This window comes from Pseudomassariella vexata (genome assembly GCF_002105095.1).
Source record: "Pseudomassariella vexata strain CBS 129021 chromosome Unknown BCR38scaffold_4, whole genome shotgun sequence".
Taxonomy (NCBI): domain Eukaryota; kingdom Fungi; phylum Ascomycota; class Sordariomycetes; order Amphisphaeriales; family Pseudomassariaceae; genus Pseudomassariella; species Pseudomassariella vexata.
The window spans coordinates 1,706,768-1,726,295 of NW_024467959.1; the positions used below are offsets into that span (position 1 = coordinate 1,706,768).

General features: G+C 51.2%; 5 protein-coding genes across 5 annotated transcripts; 4 read left to right on the top strand and 1 right to left on the bottom strand.

Annotated features, from left to right (window-relative positions):
* Positions 1 to 714: 714 nt before the first annotated feature.
* Positions 715 to 1,956, top strand: BCR38DRAFT_364956 (uncharacterized protein). Its single transcript, XM_040857222.1, has 2 exons — positions 715 to 1,129; positions 1,192 to 1,956. Exons 1-2 carry the CDS (start codon positions 983 to 985, stop codon positions 1,543 to 1,545), a joined length of 501 nt encoding a protein of 166 aa, XP_040718073.1. The 5' UTR covers positions 715 to 982; the 3' UTR covers positions 1,546 to 1,956.
* Positions 1,957 to 5,938: 3,982 nt separating this feature from the next.
* BCR38DRAFT_158463 (uncharacterized protein) lies at positions 5,939 to 7,416 on the top strand. Its single transcript, XM_040853761.1, has 2 exons — positions 5,939 to 6,431; positions 6,534 to 7,416. The coding sequence occupies exons 1-2, from the start codon at positions 6,184 to 6,186 to the stop codon at positions 7,372 to 7,374; spliced, it is 1,089 nt and encodes a 362-aa protein (XP_040718074.1). The 5' UTR covers positions 5,939 to 6,183; the 3' UTR covers positions 7,375 to 7,416.
* Positions 7,417 to 8,761: 1,345 nt separating this feature from the next.
* On the bottom strand, positions 8,762 to 10,412 carry BCR38DRAFT_407430 (uncharacterized protein; the record flags this gene model as incomplete). Its single annotated transcript, XM_040858165.1, has 3 exons — positions 8,762 to 9,703; positions 9,783 to 10,214; positions 10,299 to 10,412. The coding sequence occupies 3 exons, from the start codon at positions 10,410 to 10,412 to the stop codon at positions 8,762 to 8,764; spliced, it is 1,488 nt and encodes a 495-aa protein (XP_040718075.1).
* Positions 10,413 to 11,709: 1,297 nt separating this feature from the next.
* BCR38DRAFT_337587 (uncharacterized protein) lies at positions 11,710 to 12,363 on the top strand (the record flags this gene model as incomplete). Its single annotated transcript, XM_040855543.1, has 1 exon — positions 11,710 to 12,363. A coding segment is annotated over one exon (654 nt), but the record flags the coding sequence as incomplete, so codon positions are not given.
* A 3,409-nt stretch (positions 12,364 to 15,772) lies between these two features.
* On the top strand, positions 15,773 to 18,327 carry BCR38DRAFT_158580 (uncharacterized protein). The gene is made up of 4 exons (XM_040853762.1): positions 15,773 to 16,257; positions 16,306 to 16,458; positions 16,519 to 17,167; positions 17,331 to 18,327. The coding sequence occupies exons 1-4, from the start codon at positions 16,060 to 16,062 to the stop codon at positions 18,116 to 18,118; spliced, it is 1,788 nt and encodes a 595-aa protein (XP_040718077.1). The 5' UTR covers positions 15,773 to 16,059; the 3' UTR covers positions 18,119 to 18,327.
* The last annotated feature ends 1,201 nt before the right edge of the window (positions 18,328 to 19,528 follow it).

The window sequence follows — 19,528 nt, forward strand, 5'->3', positions numbered from 1 at the left end:
GACATCAAATTGTACCAGCCACTCGACCGTCGTGTCGAGATGCTGCCTTATACTGGCTTCGAGGAATGCTTCCGCATCGTCCAAGCTATGCATGCTCATGATTAGCCACTTGTTCCGGGCGCCGTTTTCGCTTACGCTTGCGACACCTTTAACTAGGCACAAGAGTCTCGTCATGGTACTGATCCCACTAACTTGGCCAGTCAGTTGAAAGTAAAGGTTAACTGTCTACTAACGACCCGTCAATTCCCCGCAAGTCCCTGAACTACAGCAGAGCGACTCAAAATCCACTGGGCAATCAACAGGTCGCCAGGATGGTAATATCTCAGTCGCGATCCAGGATGGTCCAATTATTCCTATCATCTGAATTCAGACGTTGAAAACAAGGTACCCTTGCCTTGGAGCCAAAATATCCGTCCGATTGGCAGGACAGACCTTGGGTTGACTTGAATTCACACGTTTGGGCCTTATTACGTGCGCAAGATGTGACTTAACCATCAACCTCTACTCTTATCACAAATTTCGGAATGGGGCCACATATGGGGCCACTTCCGTATCCGTCTTGTTTGGACAGTCGACGAAGTTCATGGTTTTCGGTGACGAGGTTCGTCAGATCGAATGATACCCCTGTCGAAATAGCTTGGCAGGGTCGACAGGAGCACGAACAAGCGCCAATAACGTCATAGGCGCGAGAAACTCTCAACCTTGGAAATGATGAGCTAATCTGAATCTGGAGGGAAAATCTCGACGGCATATGCATATGTAACTCTACCACTGGAATATAATAGTTGCCTCGTGGACACATTCATCGCGTCTCCCTGTATAGCTTCCCAAAGCTTGAAAGGGCAGCAATTTTCGTTTGGGTATCTACCAATCCCCGTTGGACGATCCTAGAGCTACCTTGCTCAAATCACAATCCCTGACCGCGACTGACAAAACACTTCGACTGTTGATCACAACTCGACGCACGCGTGCGATATTTACAATGGGTCTCTTCGGGATGGCTCTGAGTTATCTGCTCTTCTCAGTCCTGCACTTCTTCCAATTTGTGCTGGCAGTCACGGTCTGCGGCCTTTATGGCTTTGACCTTGACCGCGCCCGCAAAGCTGGCGTCAAGGCGGACGGCAAATGGGTGAGTCCTTCCACTCCAATCTCGAAGCGATAGAAATACTAACACTCAGTTCCTTCCTCCAGGTCTTTGCTGAAGTGGTCGCCGGTCTCTCTGCGCTGACCTCTCTCCTATACTTTGTCCCCTTCATCCTCCGATTCGCGGCGACGTCGATCTGGAGCTGTATCATCCTGATCTTGTGGATTGCCCTCTTCGGCCTGTTCGGCAACATGTATATCAAGGAGGACCCCGAAGGCAACAAGGATATCCAACGGATGAAGAATGCTGTCTGGGTTGATCTCGCCAACATGATTCTCTGGTTCATCGGCACCGTTGCGGGAGCTGCCTACTGGTGGAGTCACAAGGAGAGAAGCAGCCGGTTTACGGGCCGGGCTCGGCTGGGTCGCAATGCCTCTACCCGCTTTGGCTGGAAAGCTTAGGCGGTTTCTGGCTCGAGAGACTTGAAAAGGAAAGAGAAGTCGACAACAAGGATAAGGTTGAATAATGAGTACATTGACAGTGATGACGATGCCACGAGCGGGGCAAGAGAAGGAATGAGCGCTGAGTTTGGCGTTATGCATGATACCATTATTGGACTCGGGTACTTCTTTTTTGATACGATTGACGGACGCATGGATACTACTATACTTTACAAGACGTTTATCCCTTCTTGATTCAAAGTATCGCGTCTGATAACACCGCTGATTTACACTTTTTTTAACTCGTCGCTAGTAATGAATACACATGTTGGTATAAACAAGTAGGGGTATGTTGTAAGTCCAGTTTGAGGAGCATGCGTCAAGTCTACACCGTTGGTAAAGCGTATAATACACACTGAAAAGCATTACGAGGTGCAATGTTTCGCATAGCCGTTGCTCTGCTCATGTCCTGTGAGCAGATGGACAGTTACCGCCTTTCTGGTCGAATCGTTTCACCCAGAGTAGGGTATTTACCGAGACGGCTGCACACACTTTGGCAATAGTCCGTTCCAAAGTAGTGTCCACACACTACTCTACGCGACGCCGTATCGTTGCTCACTTGGGACCATTTTTGCTACGCAGTTATGCGGGGACGGGGAGGGCCGAGAAGGATATGCTTGCTTTGGCTCGTTCGTATGAGTATAGTAGGCGGTGAAGAACCACAACTTCATACTCCAGTTATTTACATGGCTTTGCGGGGTAGCGTAGTTGTGTTCTGTCCCTCTCCCAACCTTGAACGTATAGAATGGATAATCAGTGGAACGTTCAGGGAACAGCCTGCTGAGAAAAATGAAGCTATCTATACACGGCGGTGAAGAGCCATTCCAACTGTCAAACTCCAGTCGTCTCCAAAGGTGTGACCGCTCTATAATACAGTGTGAGGGTAGAGTTCAAGTATTCATTGCCCCGAATCCTTGAGCATGACTCATCTGGCTGTCACTCACTTTGAAGGTAGCCCTCGCCCTCGCAAAGTTGAGACAGTTAGCCATGTCTCTCCATTGCTGCGAACTGGCAGCCCAATCTGGAAATTGTCGTAACCCATTTTGCCCTGTCGCTTCGTATACACCACATCCCATGCCGCCGGCGAACCTGCCTTGCATTTAAAACATGCGCCTGCAATCGGCTCAACTTGGAAGTTGGACACCTCCTGAGGTCCGTTTCTACAATTTTCGTCAATAAATGACGGCGGCAAGAGCGCCCCATGAGGGCAGGCTGGCGGGACACGGGTACGCTGATGAAGACCCTGAATCCCTGGCGGGAACTGGAAGAAGTTGGACCGAGAGATCAGCGCACTACGTCATATCTTGGCGGGCTAAGGTTCCCACGAATCCATGATGCTTGCTTATGGCTTTTGGGCTTTTGATTTTTTTGTGAGTGGACTACGCATTTGTTGCCGACTTTACCATGGAGGGTAAAAACGTGCCGAGTGGATAACGTAACTTGATCATGAAGTTGTAACGACATCGCATGTCTGGGTGGTGAGTCGCAATTGCCGGGAATAATAATCTTCAGGTTATCTCCCGAATATCATGATCGAAGGGGCTCATGAAAGTCAGCAAGTCGGGTGTCGAAGGGCTTTCCGCCTCCAAGAAAAAAAAGGTTGGAACCCATGACGACCCACACAACGATCAACATTCAACAACATGGGCCGTCCATGAATGGCTCTCTCATTAGAGCATCGATCAACCAGATCGGCGGGCTGCTTCAGAGTCTGATTCAGAAATCACGCCAGAAGTCATAAGAGCCGCGCATTATGTCGCCTAAATTTCATTCGCATTCGCGGTGGTTATGCTGGGGCCATTCAAGTCCCGACCAAGCTGACCTGCATACTGCTCATTGACCTCCTTCATATTGGCAGGGTCCATGGCGACGTGTCAATACCTCTTGCCATTATATGCATGTTCACGGTACACAGTATCTTCCTGCTCGGTCCTATGGCACGAGAGTATAAGGTTTTTCACGATCGAGCTTAGACGGTCCATCAGCTTGGTCCGGAACGTTGTAGCACGGCTATCGGACATGGCTTGACACCGCTCCCGTCTTGTCTAACCCGTCAATGCCGTCTCGTGGCGATAATCTTTATCAGGCCGTCCCGTGCATGTTGCCGTGGCAGAAGGCCACCCACCCAGATGCGGGAATGCCATCATCTTGTGGGGAAACTTGTGGGGAATCTCGCGGGTGAGATCCCCAATCGCAGCATCTGCGATTTGGAAGGCGCCGCTGCCATGCCAAAGGTGGTGATCAGAAAGATGGTTTGAATCTCTGCATGTGGTCACACAAACCCCTTCTCACCACATGCAGCAACGTCTTCTCTGGGTATTTCTCTGGGTATAACACGGGGACAGGGCGCAATGACATACCAGCCGCATGCCACGCACAATTTCCTAGGAATCATATGTCACTGCTTTGCCAGTCTTGCCCGTCCACGGGGCGCAACCACGTTAGGCATAGCAGCGCAACTGCAGCGGTAAAAAGGGCGGGCGACTAAGACACCCTGCATGAGTGGAGACGACTGCAGGAAGATATCACAGCTATCAGTAGAATTCCTTAACAACCTTGAAACCAGGGCCCAGAGTGGTTCTTTCAAGTATTGGCGGCGAAGTTTGGGCAGAAAGAAGACTGCCGCTGCATTTTAGGTTTTGTGTAGTAACCCCGGGAAAGATCCATGAACGTTGCTTGCCTCCATGAGCAGGAACTTAAGGTGGGTTCGCAGTACTTTTAGGCAAGTTTGAGTAGGGTTGTTATTTGAAGCGGCAAACACAGCAACGTCGTTTTGAATGGTCCACGCAGGAATTGAGAGGGGCACTTGATGATTTGCAGCCGCCTGATAAGATTGGGATGATAACTTCATCTTGGGGCATGGTCTCGTTGATCTTCGTCTTTAATTCTGCCCAACTTGCTGTTCCCGCTTGCGCAGCAGGCCAAAACTTACTTCACATTGGTTGGCAATTTTATAATTGTCTGGTGAAATACCGCGGTGGTCCAAAGTTTCAAGAGGATCTTCTCGGCTGGCATTTCAGAAATTGGGAAGTCGCGTTGCTGCTATAGTTACCTCTTTTGTTCTTTCTGCCTCCACTACCACCTGACTTTGTAAATTTGGACAAACCCTCCTGATGTTAGTTTCCAACTTATTATATATCGATTTTTGGAGACCCAAACATTCTCCTTTCGATTCCACAAGCTTCACCCACATCCCGTCCGCGACTAGCATCTGCGCCAAACATCTCCCACATTACCACACCGCATCCTCAACCGCCTCTGTATCCACCTTCTTATGCTCGCCTGATATACTGTATCTGGGGTCAGAAATAAGTCGGTGGGTCCGATGAAGGTTCGCTCCCAGATGCGGGCCCAACTCACCACACTCCGACAAATTGGCAGTGGAGACAAAGCGCAGGACGACGATCCAGGCTGAATCATTGAGTTTCTGATGTCACGGTGTGCACCTCGCACGCTCAATTACGACACGTCTGAACCGCATCTCGAAGGCAAGAGCCTCAAGTTTTGTGTTATCATACCATCAAGTAGGCCAACTCCATCTGCCCCGCAATGCCCTCTAGCCACAGCCTAAATCAAAGACACTCCACTACGTCTCCATCAAATGAGTACGATAGTCTCTTGTTGAAAATTCATCGAGCTCCGCATCATTTACGTGGAAGGTAATAGATGTTCAGATTTTCAGGTTCAAGAATCAAGAACAACGACTTTCATGTGACACAAAGTCGACCCCAAGATAGCTCACCTGCCTACTCATACAGACCAAGCAAACACACAAACAATCCGAGGACACTGCTGATTATGAACTTCCTCCCTTTAGAGTCTCAAAAACGGTCCGAAAAACGGACGACGAGGCGACGCGTAGGTTACTCTTAGGTAGCCCAACCTCTGCATTTGTCCAGGGTGATGGCCAACTTTGGTCGCTCCTTCAAGCCCGCGTCTTATTTCACCTCCATGGCAGGACGACGGCCAGGAGTACCGGGAAGATCGATGTCGAACACGTCGGAAGTCTCGTCGACGGCGTCGTCACCGGGCGACGTCAACCCCGAAGATGCCTTATTCCCGGCCAAATCCTCACCGACACATGGCAGTCCACAACCAAGTTCCGCTAAAAGAGCCAGCGACATGCACCTGAGGGTGCCTCTGGGTATGTTCACTTTTCCTCAGTCTTCCAATCTGCTTCCCTCCACTCTCGAAGCCTCCCAGCATAAGATCGCAGTCAGCTCCACGTCCAATGCGGCAGTCTGCGATCCACAGAGCCAGTGTCAATGAAGACCAACACTATCACTTTGGCTTGTGGCGGTCCCGATGCCGTTTTATTCAAGTCGTGGTATGAAGAGACAAATTGTCTCGTCACGACATGCGGCTTTCTGACGAGCTCAACCCCATCACGATCATGTGGGCGCGGCGGAAGGCTGGGAGAGCTACTCAGGGTGTGCATGTAACCTCCCGTTGGTCCAATCCCGAAAGGTGTTGGTTAGGTGGGGTGCATTGCTTAATTTAGGGGTCTTGCCACGATGGCCAACGCTTGAAAGCCCCTCTTGTCAAGGGATCCATCTCGGACGGCATTCCAAGTTCTGGCGGTCGCCCGTGCCTTTTTTCATGATGGATTACCCTTATAAAACTGTTCGTCACCATCTGCGTCATGCAACAACGCTAAAACTCTCCACTGACATAGACAATGATACACCACCCGACGCTGCCACCGACTCGCCATTACTAGACTCTCCTCAATCATCGCGCAGCCGTCCGATTGCTATAGAATTTCCAACCACTAAGAAAGTCACTTCGAACGGGTCATCAGTATACACGCCTCCCGCACCTTTGTCTGCTCGTGGAGACCTTCCGGGGTATGTAATTGCTCTCTAAACCCCGCCGTACCTGCGCAGTATTTTGCGAACGCTACCCTACTGTGATGCGACTTGAGACAACTGACATAACGATTCATATAGCGGATACTTTCCTTTGCACGAAAAGCAACCTCGAGTTTATCGCAGTCACCCCTTCCACCTCGACGCTTCCAAGGCGCGGAAGAGATCGATACAACGTGCCTCGCAGTCAAGTTCTCCAGAAGCTCAGGTGCTACTATCTGCGCCGACTGTTCCTGGTGTGTTAGCGCCAGCACCATCGCCGCCAGCGACGGCACCCATGCTCGTCATGCCTGAGTCTGTCACAATGGCGTCGCCCGCCAATACGGCTATGTCGACGACTCCTGTCACATCGTATATTCCCAGTGGCGTCCACGCCAATCCTCTACCTATGGGTAAATACTACCCCTCGAATTACGAGAGCAGAAAAGCCGCCAAGCGAGAGCAGCAACAACAGGGTGTCCGACCGACATCGAGTGGATCTTCTACTATGGCCGCTACCAGGTCTGATTCACAAATTCCCATGTATCGAGGCGATTCGCCCTTGGGACACTCGCGCAATGAGTCGGAGGCCAAGCGAAGATTACAACAATACCAACGAGACATGATTGCCCAAGCGACACTTGTTCTTAACAGCGGCAACATCAATGCCGCCGGTCTGAATGCCAGCTCGTTAAGGAACATGGGCTTCAACAGCGTTGCCACGAAGCCGAGTAAGCCCAGATTGGCACCCCTCGGCAGTCCGGGACCAGTAACACCTATGGACCTTGAAAGTGGAGATGACGGATATCTCGGCGCGCGGGTACCGGGCTCAAATGAGGCTGCGCAAGTAGAAGAAATTGCACGCGCGATCCGCGCCGACGGAGAGCGACGCCGACGGGAAGGTGCCAACTCACCGGCCGTGGAGGCGGGTCCTATTTTCTGAGAGCAGTCCGTCTTGCACCCATGGAACATTTTTATTCTTTGGCATCAACAACGAATTCGGCTTTTCGCACTTTCATATGCACAACTATGATCTTTCCGAGTGGCTAGCGTCGATACTGATACCCGGGATACCGCGGACTCGAACGAAGAGATCAACGAACTCTGACGAAACGCACGATTGGGTTACATCGATGTCATCCTTCTCAATATCAGGCTGCGAAACTTCACATGCTGTTCTATTTGCCGGAAAAATACGTACCGTGCACATCGCTTATGCTGCATGGAGACATCCTTATAGATCGATTTTCGCATCGAAAGAAGTGGACTCGGTATGCTCGACTTCATACAAATGTTCGCGTCGCCGTGTTCCTCCAGTATATTCGGTCAGTCTACATCGGCTAAACAACTCATCTCCTCATGATACCCTATTCACTTCTCATCCTGCATCAATCTATTAAGGAGAGATTGAGACGGATTGGCTCGCATCATTTTGCGGTCACTACTATAGACACTTACTGTTCGATTAATTCATAGATTTGAGGGAAAGTCGGATGCTTGTTAAGTATGAAATTACTGGGCGCGAGCTCAGAAGAAACACACTCGCTTCTGATTGATCGAGTGTGTCGCATTGCGTTGCGTTCATACGTACCAACACAAAAACAATTCAAGTTTTACGAGGAGACGATTTGCAGACCCATTTTGAAGAGTCAATGAAAGTGTATTATACCTACAGCTCTGTTGCGCACATTGCGATCGTGTTCTCGTGTTTGCGAATTCCATTTGGAACTTTGTACCAGTATTGAGACCAGTTGCATACCTAGATATCTCGGTTGTTTTAATGTGTTTGGTTTCGTATTACATTTCAATCCAACGTTCAATACTCTGTGATAAAAACGTGAGTATTTGGGTAACTATTGTCCCCTTTCGAACACTTAAAAAGCCTAAACATGGCGTCCCTCATTTGACTGTTAACTTGAGCTAATTGCGATTTCTATACGAAATCTTCACTCATAGGAACACTTGGGGGTTCATCAGCTGCACATTCCACATGAGTTACTGCTCGAATAGTAAGTATAATTTCTGAACCCATTTTGCTGCTATTCTTCAGACAACAACAAAAACATTTGTCAACATTCACTATACTATTTTAATCATTAACACCCCAAAATTGCCCCGAGTTAGTTAGGCACGTGTTTTCGAACGGAGAACACTGGACCGGCCATGCCAGCATCGCCGTTTTCGAAAGACAACAATTCGGCGGGCCCTGAGCTCCTAATCCCGACCATCCACTTTGACTACTCGTCCCTGTTCTACCGAGTAGGCGTTTCTGTCCCGGAACCGAACTACCTCATCTGCGAAATGTACATACCGGCCATCGCGTTGCTTCATTACGCCGCTTTGCAATAATTCGCTGGAAAGCTGCCCTTCTGGCCCCTCACCTCGCCTACCCACCAGTCTTGGTCCGTCCCAGTTTTTTTGACGACACGGATCCGGTCGCCCTCCTGGAACGATAAATCGCCCGCCCCTTGTCCCGCGAAGGCATACTGCGCTATCACGAATTCCTCTGGCTTGGCCATGGACGCGATGCGCTTCGGTGGCGGCGGGGGCGGTTTCTTCTTCCCTATCACCGAGGCCGCAGCTGTCGCACCTGATGGGGTTTGCTGAGAGAGAACCATGCTGTTCTGCGATATATTGGATGCGATTGTTGATGCGGTGGCCGGCCGACTGGGTCCGCTGTTACTGAAGTAATCAGTCGGCCGCAATGAGTTCGGCGAGGCGCCTGGAGATGTGCCGTAGCCGGACGCTGTTGTAAACTCGGTTGGCACCCCGAGGTTGTTGGCCATGGCGTAGTTGGAGGAGGCAAGAGACGTCGATGAGGGAATTCGTTTCGGCCGTGGGGGCATTGGTCCTGGGCCCGGTTCGGGTCTGTTGCCGTTGGCGTTTCCCGGGATGAGGTTTGATGAAGTCCTGCGAAATCCATTCAATGACGGCACTGACGCCTTCCGGCCCTCGGGAGATGGCGGCTCGATATCGATAACATGCATGGGCTGTCGGACTGTCTTGCCGTGGGCAATGCAGCTAATAGACTCGACTTCTCGTTTGACGGGATTGAACGCGCCTGACCACATCGCAATGACTTCATCCATCGGTGGGGGCGGTGAAGGGAATTCGTGCTCTTCGCAATAATTGTGCAGAGTGGTGTAGTATAGCCCGAGCAGGCGGTTTTGTATCAATATTATGGTGCCGAGCACTGGAGGTACCATCCTGAACGCCGCGTCGACAATTGGGGGCAGTGTCTCCTTGAGATGGCTGTCGGCAAATTGGAATTCCTGAGAAATCAGGTTAGCATGTGTCGATTATATTCCCCGGGTCCCGGAGGGTTGGGTTGACGGCTTTGGAAAGACGTACATCAGCAGCCCGTACAACCTCCTCTTCAGCCTTTACTAGAGCAGCATCATCCTTGGCTGATTTGCCTGGTTTCCTCTGCAGTTTGATAGCCTTGTCCTGTGCCTTTTCGTAATCCAATCTTCGATTCTCCCTCTTTTTGATCGTCTTCCGGATTGGTGCAATACAATCACGGGCGTCTGTAGCGGGCTTTATGACTCTTGAGTCTATGAGGGCAATCTCCTCCATTAATTCCGTACCGAGGTCGGCGTATGCCTCCTTAAGCTTGAACGTGCGATTGAGCTGCAGCTCTGGCGTAGGTATTGCCGCCTTGCCATTGGTACGAGCCGATCCTTCGATGGGATCATATAGGCCTTCGTATTCGGAGACGATGCCCAGCTGTGTATTTGTGAGAGTTACCCAGGAATCTCGCCAGGCTTTCGCGTGGTCAATGAGCTATGTACAACGAGTCAGCTGTTGCTGTACCGTGGGGATACGAGGTGTTGCGGTCGCAGCTCAATAAATCAGACGAAACTGTACCTTAGCGAGCACTCTGTCGGCGTCTTCGTAATCATTCAACAAAACGGATACCTTCGCATTGTCCCCTGGAGCTTTGTTGAGAAGCTTCCCAAACGATCTTTGCATAGTCTGCATTTTAGAGCTCGTGGTTGGGGGAGGGGACGGTTAGGATCGTCGGGTGCGTGTCTGGGTGAAAGTAGTGCAATTAAAAGTCTTGAACAAGAGAACGACTCAGAGACAGAGCCGAGCAATGATGGATTCTGATCAGCACATCGACCTAATGCGGTCAGAAAATAGCGAAACGATGGAAGAGGAAGAAGAGGGTGTTGGACGAAGCTCAATCCCAATCCCGCACCGCTTTTTGCGTCAGACGAGTTCAACCCCGCGACAACCCTGCTAGGCAAGAACACCGACCGCTGGACTTGCTGGGGTCGACAATCTGATGGAATTGTGTCAATCAGGCCAAATCTTTCAGGGCCACGCGTGGATGTGGCTGTGGAGTTAACTTAATACATGCAAGACCAGCAAGGATCAAAGCAGGCAGAATAGCCGTTTCAATCAGTCTGCGTGAGATGCCTGGCAACCTGGCAAATCAGAGACGTTGTTGAGTGTCAATACGTGTACCCTGGCGGACTTCGCTCTGCGGAAATTTCAATGAACCTCCTGTTTGACGATGAAATCGTTTTGTAGCCCAAGGCCCAAGGTAACAACAGTTTGGCCAGATACGTGTGTGACTTTGCAGGTGGGTTGGTACCTCAAACATTTGGGTGCTCGGACGAGGCACAGCATCCCAATGACCAACGGCACGAACATTGGCTACCCTGTAAGTGACGTAAAAGGCACAATTTCCCATCTGTTACGAGTCTATCAGAGGGTCTTTCGTAATATCGTTCGCAGCAGATAGCCACAATCGCATACACTGAAACGCAAGGCACGTCGAAATACCCGTAAATTCTCATCAGCTCCGAATTACATTCATTTTAGACGGGAGATCTCTTGGGGAGTCCGACGTACTTGGTATTCATCAGCGAATGAACGTGATCCTGAGTAGCTGCGAAGGAATCGCATTCACTTCAGTTGTCGATACAAATCGAAAAATAAGCCTATTCCTCCCAGAGGATTTTCGGGTGCGATCAGGTGTGATGTCATGTATAACGTTACCTTCAGATTGGAAGCTACTTCCTGGTGGGAACATGTCGGCGTTTTCTCTGTCCCTCACCGACCAGTACTCAGCACGTGCTGACGTGTTGAGACGCGCCTGCCTATTTTCAGATACCGCGATCATTACAATACACCTAGGTGTCAAGTCACCCATTTACGCAAGTTATCCTAAGCGTCGACTATTGCCAAGCCATGTGCGAGAATACTGGTCTCTATACGTCATGATTCATTGAGGACGAACAATACTTCCGTAATGGCGGCGGTCTTGCACATGGTGCACAGTTCTGTGCCTTCAAGCTCACCGCATGGAACCAGTGCTCCCGTTATCGAATACGTCTGCCTTTTCACACATGATTTGCGGAGGAAACAGAAACGATGGCAAGATGGACGCCTGAAATTGCACACCTTTAACGGACGGATCATGGTTTACGATGAGAGGGGCAACTTTGTAGGAGACACTCATTGGCGAGAGGATTACGACTTCGGCGAAGGCGAAGAGTTCGACCTAGAGAGAGGTAATACTATTGTCCAGGCAGGTGAATGTGTTGGAAGCCGACAGCAGGACCTCACGGAAATTGTCGACAAGAGAATCCAGGAAAAGGCAGAAAGACAGGCAGAAAGGCGGGCAGCTGCAGCCGCTCGCCAACCTTCTATCAGACCTGTGCCAGCCCTCAGCATAACCCATTCAAGATTACATCAATTACCACCGCGGCATAGGCCACTACTTCAGTTGATTGGAACGCCGACGGGACATCATGGGCGTGCATATGTACCTCCCGAATCTCCGTTCGAGGAGCGCCAGAGGGCAAATGCACAAGAACCAGACGAAAGTCTTCAACCCGCCAAGAGGCGCAAACGGGAAGCGAGTCCACCGAGTAAAAATGGCTACGCCCAAAGTCTCTTTGGAGCATCCTTGACCCTTTCGGGAATGTCAATGAGCAGTGCTCCCATACGTCAAAGACCCAGGAAGGTTGTCCAGGTACCATCCTCGGATGTCAGCAGCCGGGACAAGGACGACGAGAACGACAATATACGAGAATTGGATCCTCCCATAGAGGAACCACATGTCAGAGAAGTTCTATTGCCTGGAAGGAGTACCACTTCGGTCAACATGCTCCGGATTTCTTCAGGAGAAACGAGCACAAAGAACGCGAGGCCAAAGGCGTACACGTTTGAGGGTATGGAGAGCAATCGTGATACCCATGCTCGTCCCAGTTCGAGAAGCAAATCAGGCCAACCGCCCCATAGAACACTTGCGCCACTCACATTGGTTCCCAAAACGGATGACAATGTATCCAGGGGGCTGGGAAGTGAGGCAAGTCGTGCCGATGGTGAACATCGTCAACGTCCCGAAGAGGCACAACCTAGAAACACATCAACAACTTCAGATCTGCCGGAAAATGATAATGGTCTTGCGAGCTTCAAGGAAGTCTCCAGGGACTCTCTGAAACGGCTTCTATCAAAAAGACTTGGGCGTCAAGAGGAATCTGGTTCTCCGAGTGCAAAGCTATCCAATGCCAAACAACCCGTGAACAAGCCAGTCACCGCCTATGAGCGCAGAACGGAACAAGTCCAAACTCTTGGCAAGCCCAATACAGCTACTAAAGATGTGAGCAAACCAGGTCAGTCGTTTGACAAGCCAGTCATGGTTGATGAGCCTACAACGGAATTGCGCATCAATCCTAGGAAAAAAAGGGGATTGTTGATGATGTCAGAGCAGGGGTTGACCAAAAGATCACGAAAGTCCTCGAACGCTGATACTGGCTCTACTGCTGGTAACACGGGTGCATCGCCTAAGACGATAGCTAGCAATGATGGAGACTCGACAGTGAGCTCGGATTCTCGGGCTGAGTTCCGACAACGAGATTGTGACAAGCCTGGTCGTATTCACCACCGACCCCGGGAGGATGGCCGATTCTGTCGAAGTGATGGTACCTCCGAGGTGAACCCGCGCCTGAATAGGTCCAGGTCTGACCGAGAAGTTCTCGTCGCACAGCCTAGTGCTCAGCCGCAGCTTGACGAAGAGTCACTAACGGAGCGTGACTCTGCGAACCCTGCGGCTAGATGTGGACGTGGTTCTAGGGCCCGTCAAACACAGACGGCCTCTAGAGTTCCTGCAGGTCGAAGGCTTGAAGCCCAGAATATTGGCTCCTCTGAAGATACATTTGAGGAAAAACCGCCTCAAACTAGGAAACCCGAACGTGACAAACGGCGAGCAGGAACATCCAGAGCGTCCCAGTGCAATTCTAACCAAGCCGATTCGCTGAAGCTTTGTGACCCCCAGGAACAACCTAGAATTGAGAGAACCAGGCATTCGGAAGCTGATCTACTTGAGGCAAGGTTTGAACCTCGGCCGCGAAAAGGGCATCGCGAAGACTCAAATGGAGAGAACGCCAATAAACCAGACATGCCACCTCCGCGGCTCGCACCTCTACGAAAGAGTATACGGAGCAAGGAAGTCATTGGGTTCATATCCGAAGATGATGAGCCATTGACTATTGCCACATCACAGGCAAATACTCAAGTGGCGCCACGGTTTCCTGAGCGGTCACAGCAGACATCGACAACCGTAGAAGAGCCAGCCTTCCAAGAGACTACCACAGAAAAGCAACCTCGCCAGAGTCCAGTCACGGTGAAAGAGTCGAGGATATTGGAGGATAATACTGAACAACCACATCAGAAGTCATGCACTTCGCCACAGCCTGTGATACCGGAGGTAGTATGTGAACAGCCGCAGCAAGAGTCGTTCGCCGTACCAAAAGCAACGTTGCCCGAGGTCCAAGATAAACAGCTCCAGCAAACATCCTTCGTCGCGACGACAGGGAAGACAATAAAGGATGGAAATGAACGACTGCAGCAGAGTGCACCCGCCTTTGAAAAGCCAACTAAACCCGAGGCTGAAGGCATTCATCGAATACCTGCAGCTGCGCCTCGGCCATCAAAAACCTCGGGCGATCGCCGCCCCAACCCAACTGCAACTAGTGATATTTCGGAAAACCAGACTGAAGAGTCGCTGGCACAAGGAAATGATGGCAAAGGACTGCCCTGTCCCGACGAGCCACATCTGGCTCGGCATGGTAATCATCGCGCAGCATCTGGTCCTACTTGCAATATCACCCATGGCCCAAGCCCACCACCGCCCGCTTTCCTGGGGACCAAGCGGCTTCATTCAGCCCCAGCCAAACCCAACATGCGCCGGGAGGCCGTAAAGGCTTCAAACCAGATCCAGCCGCCTCTGACACAGGACAATGGCGTTGACAGGACGAAAGAGACGCAGAGAATTACGGTGGGACTGAGCGCCGAAATGGCAGCATTGAACCGGCAATCGGTCCCAAGGCTGGTCAATCCTGCAACCCGAGGACGGAAGGCTGCAAAACCGTCCGATGCGGTTGGCCAGGTACCCGAAGGAGTATTACTACCCTCTGGCGGAGCCTCATATACCACAATGAGACAACCCAGCCGCGCACTTCCACGCGACGCTGTGGATCATGTGAAGGAAGCCTTGGCAATGCCAGGCTTTTCCAAAGCCAATGGAGGACCCTGGAGCAGAGAGGCTCATGACCTTTTCGAATTCACGCACCCAAAGTAAATAGCACTTAGCTGGCCATTTTAGATCGTTGATAGACACATGCAGTACGATCCTGGGAGGTTCATCATGGAACTCGCCCCAGGCTGGCAAGTAAGGCTAGGTATTGAATGTGTGAGCAGCCCTGCAGCAATTGGGTACCAGCGGTGTGTCGTGCTACCCAACCGAGCTTGCCTTACAAATTTTCTCGCACGAGACGGGTGTATGGCCTACCTGCATACTACATTTGAGTCGCCATATTGGACTGCCTCTCGGTTAGATAACGAATGCTTGTAGCTGTCAATTGAGCAGACCGATTACCCAATCAGTCGAGCAACCGTTCCCAGAGCCGAACGCTCAGCGTACAGCCCTCGTTTTTCATAGGCACCATGCGCAGACTGCTGTTTTGAGTAACCAACCGAAGACCAGTGCTTTCCTGCAATTTGCGGTCAATAACAGACATATGAGCGTCGCCGCTCATCGCCCATTTTGCTTTCCGTCTCAACGCCTGAACGCCTGACGCATTTGAGTGTATATTCACCGAAATGCTCGCAGGTTGTGTTCTCTCACGATTATGTCTCTTGACGATGATTCTGCGAAGTTACGGAACATTCTCATTTCAAACTAGACAACATGTCCACACTTCGAGAGGCTTTTGAGTCGCGTTCAACTGCGTGTAGGAATGAATGACCAGACACAGCGCATGACGTACGCCCGTTGATGGCCTCACGCCTCGTGGGGTCCCAACATTTTAAGGCGACCGTCCAGAAGGCAGTTAGGATATTTATGAAGTTACGCAAATCTGCCTGGTTGTCAGCCTCGACTACCAGTCATATTTCACCCTTTCGAGTCCCTAGCTTTTCCAATTGTCTCATTCCTAGCACATCACTTTATTACGCTACCCATTGCTGCCCTAGCATTGGATTGTCGGGTCGCGGCCTGCACCCCCGCGATTTCAACCCTGGATTATTTCAACCTTTAACACACAAGGCTGTATAGGCGATCTCTTTTTTTCTTCTTTTTTTCTCAGGCATCCATATTCGCTCTAGGTTGAGAATGGCGCCACACTCGAAAACGAAGCCGCCGAAACTTCGAAGAGAGGTAGAGCGAACACCACAAACCCAAATAATCTATAACCGGATTCGCGAAGAAGAAGACAGGCACTCTTTGCAACACCATGTCAACTCGCAAAACCTACGGCCTCCGCCTACCAGGTCTCTGGCCATGTCTCCGAGTATGACCAACGAGAGCCGTGTCAGCGTGAGCCTTTCTCCTTCCTCGACCGCGGACTTACACGGGCAGAGGAATCTTGAGGTACCAGGTCCAGACCCAGGCAAGGGGAAACGTCCACGAGGGCGCAGGCACCGTCCGTTGGACCCGGCTAAAAAATTCAAGACGGCGATCAAGAGGGCGCTCAAACTGGTCTGCCATGATTGTCGAGCTAAGAAGGTCACGGTATGACTAGTTGTGCCCCTGTGCACTGCAATCGCACAACTAACAAGCCGACGATAACAGTGCGAATGCTACGACTTCTCTAAACTCGAAGAAGCCTACCAAGCCGGCCAGGCGGCCAGAGCGGAACAGCTAGCCTCACACGACCCGGCCCCAGCCCCGACGCCGCAATATACATCGATCAACGACCTGCTGGGTATTGACGGCGGTTGGACCACCCCAGTTGCCCTCGAAGACGATCTGGGCGAACTTACGGATCCCTTGCAACAGCCGAGTGCCCCACAACGCATTAGGCAATTTGTGAGCCACTTTGGAGTGGACTCAGTACCTTCGGGTCCTAGCATACACCAAGAACCTACAGACCAGCAGGCCTATCGTCTTCCCAATGTAAGGTCAGATAGCCCGCCTGCGCTTTCAGTTCCCTTTCCGATAGGCAGCGAAATGTTTGAGTATCCCGGACGGTGGCGGTGCGAATTCTTTAAACCTGACCGGCCGACGCCAAGTATCTGGTCGGACGAATGCTCTTGGACGGGGCCAATGGAGTCATTGGAACTGCATTTCAGGACAGATCATCATTCGTTTCAGGATCCCGAGTTTTGGTGCCAATGCGAAGCTTGCCATGGCTTGGTACCTGGTGAGGAGCCGCCAAGGGTTTGTGAGAATGAAGAATGTTATGGGATGGCGCGTTGGAAGAGGTGGTATTACGGCCATAGTAAGGAGCTTCCAGAGTGTTCCCTTCTTCTTTACCGTCTGTTTTGGGAGCAAAACCTGCCTGCTAGAGCTGTACTAGGAGTTTTCCCCTTGAGACATGCTTGAGATTCCCAAACCCTCACTCAATTTTCGAAAACGGCGAATACTGACTCCTGTTCCTCTAGTGCTGGTGGAATCCGTGGCACCATCAACGCAGGCCCTCACGCAATACACTGAATCTGAGAGTGGTTATTCACATGACCACCGAGGCCCCTGGGATCGGGCGTGTCCCGGCGGCGGAGGCGGCTCCTATTCGTTTGGGTCATTCAGCGGTGGCAACTCGAATGGTCATTGTCGGCGCTCACACGCCAGTGATACCACCTGCGAAACTTATCATGACGAATTCCCGGACGAGTCTAGTCCTCATCCATTCACCCTGTTGTCCTCCCCTATCTCCAGCGTGTGTTCCTGGACAATGGAATACAAATCGAGAAGTCCCTTCGAGCCATCCGAAGTGGGCGCTTGCAGACTTCAACGATTGTTGGGTTCCCGACGGCACGCCTGGCTCCAGCTTCAATTTTTCTACACCCTGGCGATGTCTTTGCTGGTCATTATTACTCTAGATGCTGGCTGTCTTTCGCAAATGACGCGGATGCACGCTGGCTGCGTCGATGTCAGGATGAGTGTGCCGATCTTGTCGGCGGCCCTCCTCCTCTCCAGTTTCATGGGAACATGGCTGGTAAAACATTGGATCTCCATCCGGGGGCGCACTCAATCCGATCGCGCCTGGCCAGCATGGCGGACACATAGCGCCTCTGTTATACAAGTCTTGCGGCCTGCAACCGTCATTCGGGATTCTCGGGAACCAGACCAAACAGTCTCGAGTGGAAGAGAATACCTTGTGAGAATATATGGAAGTGAGGAGAAGATGAGGAACGACGATTCGACAGCACGTGGCGTTTTGGTTCGGTGAGATGAATTTTACGACGCTTGATGTGCTTTTGTTGAACCAATGGCCAGTCAGCGCGGACGACTGGTTCAGCTCTTCTCTTCTTCATTTCGTTCGATTTGATACCTATTTGGCCAGCGTATGTACGGTTTCCACATGATACCACCCCTTCGTCTTCTCGCGTGGTGCTTGACATCAGGGTCATTGGACGTATTAGTCTACCTAGCAAAGTAGAGATGAGCCCACACTCCCAAGTTGCCACCACCCATGAATGCCCACAATGTCTACCAGACGTATTTCGGTCTTGTAGAAGAAAATCTGAAGATCAAAGATCATACGGATGAGTGGAGTATATACGCCAAGTTCATGAAGCGACATTAGGCGGATCTGGGCTTCCGTGCGGTTGGGCGCGCACTGCAATGCTTGTTTCCGTATTCCGTGCATGCCGCTCCACATCTGCCGCGGAGGGCGTTCCCGACCTGTTCCCCTGGATTTTGAAGATGGAGTGGGGGGAGAAATGACGCTCTCGTCGTCGAATGGGTTTCGATTCGATCTTAGAAATATCCAGGTTTCTTCGTCGCATAAGACCACGATTGTCCCTTCCTCAGAAATCACGGTCCCGCCGTTCTCCGAATTGTGGGGTTACACACTAATTTCGAAAATTGGCCTCAATGTCAGCCGACAGCAGCCCCCTTGGTGAAATCCGCCGGGGATTACTAAGTCACAACTATGACACAGTCAGAGTCACGACTTTTACACACACTGAGCAGCAACTCTTATTCCTCGCATGAGATGGGCCCCTCAAGGACTGGTTCATCCAACAATACGACGTGCGCAAGCTTTAGCAAGGTGGGTCTGGTTCTAAGGCACCACCTTTGACTCACCATCGAAGGATTGCCCAATAAGACGCTCGCCGAATGCTGGCCTAAGGCAGCTTTACATATGATGCATTCTGAGTGTACAGGGCGCAGCAGGCGTGGAAGCCTGTTGTCTTTCTGGGGGACTACTGTTAGCGAATGGCTGTATCTGTCCTATAAAGTCCTACCAGCGAAGGAGCTGAGAAACTTCCAAGTCGAGCCATTCGACCACGATTTGACGATCTCGAGAAAGCTTGTGTGTCATTGGTTAGCCCACGCTATGCCCAATCTGTTCGCCGAAAGTTCCTAAATTTCGTTTGGCTGAGACCCCTGCTCCGCCATGGTCGGATGAGAGAGGCTTTGCTTCTCAACTGAAGGGAATTGAGAGTGAAATATCACTTTATGACTCCCTTCCTTGGGCGGGCGCCCTTTCCTCTTTCATTCTTTTTTCTTTCTCATCAGTCATTGTTTGAGTAATTCACACACTCGGAAGGCATCATCCTCGAGCCAGGCACCGCCCACACGCTGCCCCTGTCTCGACTCGACGACGACCGTCCTTCCCTCCCTCGGCATCCAT

What these genes read in the sequence shown, in the direction of transcription:
- BCR38DRAFT_364956 (XM_040857222.1), top strand. Translation starts at nt 983, where the DNA reads ATGGGTCTCTTCGGGATGGCTCTGAGTTATCTGCTCTTCTCAGTCCTG. An exon ending in TCAAGGCGGACGGCAAATGG is followed by an intron (nt 1,130 to 1,191) that starts GTGAGTCCTTCC and finishes TCCTTCCTCCAG; the next exon opens with GTCTTTGCTGAAGTGGTCGC.
- BCR38DRAFT_158463 (XM_040853761.1), top strand. Translation starts at nt 6,184, where the DNA reads ATGATGGATTACCCTTATAAAACTGTTCGTCACCATCTGCGTCATGCA. An exon ending in GCTCGTGGAGACCTTCCGGG is followed by an intron (nt 6,432 to 6,533) that starts GTATGTAATTGC and finishes CGATTCATATAG; the next exon opens with CGGATACTTTCCTTTGCACG.
- BCR38DRAFT_158580 (XM_040853762.1), top strand. Translation starts at nt 16,060, where the DNA reads ATGGCGCCACACTCGAAAACGAAGCCGCCGAAACTTCGAAGAGAGGTA. An exon ending in GTATGACCAACGAGAGCCGT is followed by an intron (nt 16,258 to 16,305) that starts GTCAGCGTGAGC and finishes TTACACGGGCAG; the next exon opens with AGGAATCTTGAGGTACCAGG. An exon ending in GAGGTGGTATTACGGCCATA is followed by an intron (nt 17,168 to 17,330) that starts GTAAGGAGCTTC and finishes CTGTTCCTCTAG; the next exon opens with TGCTGGTGGAATCCGTGGCA.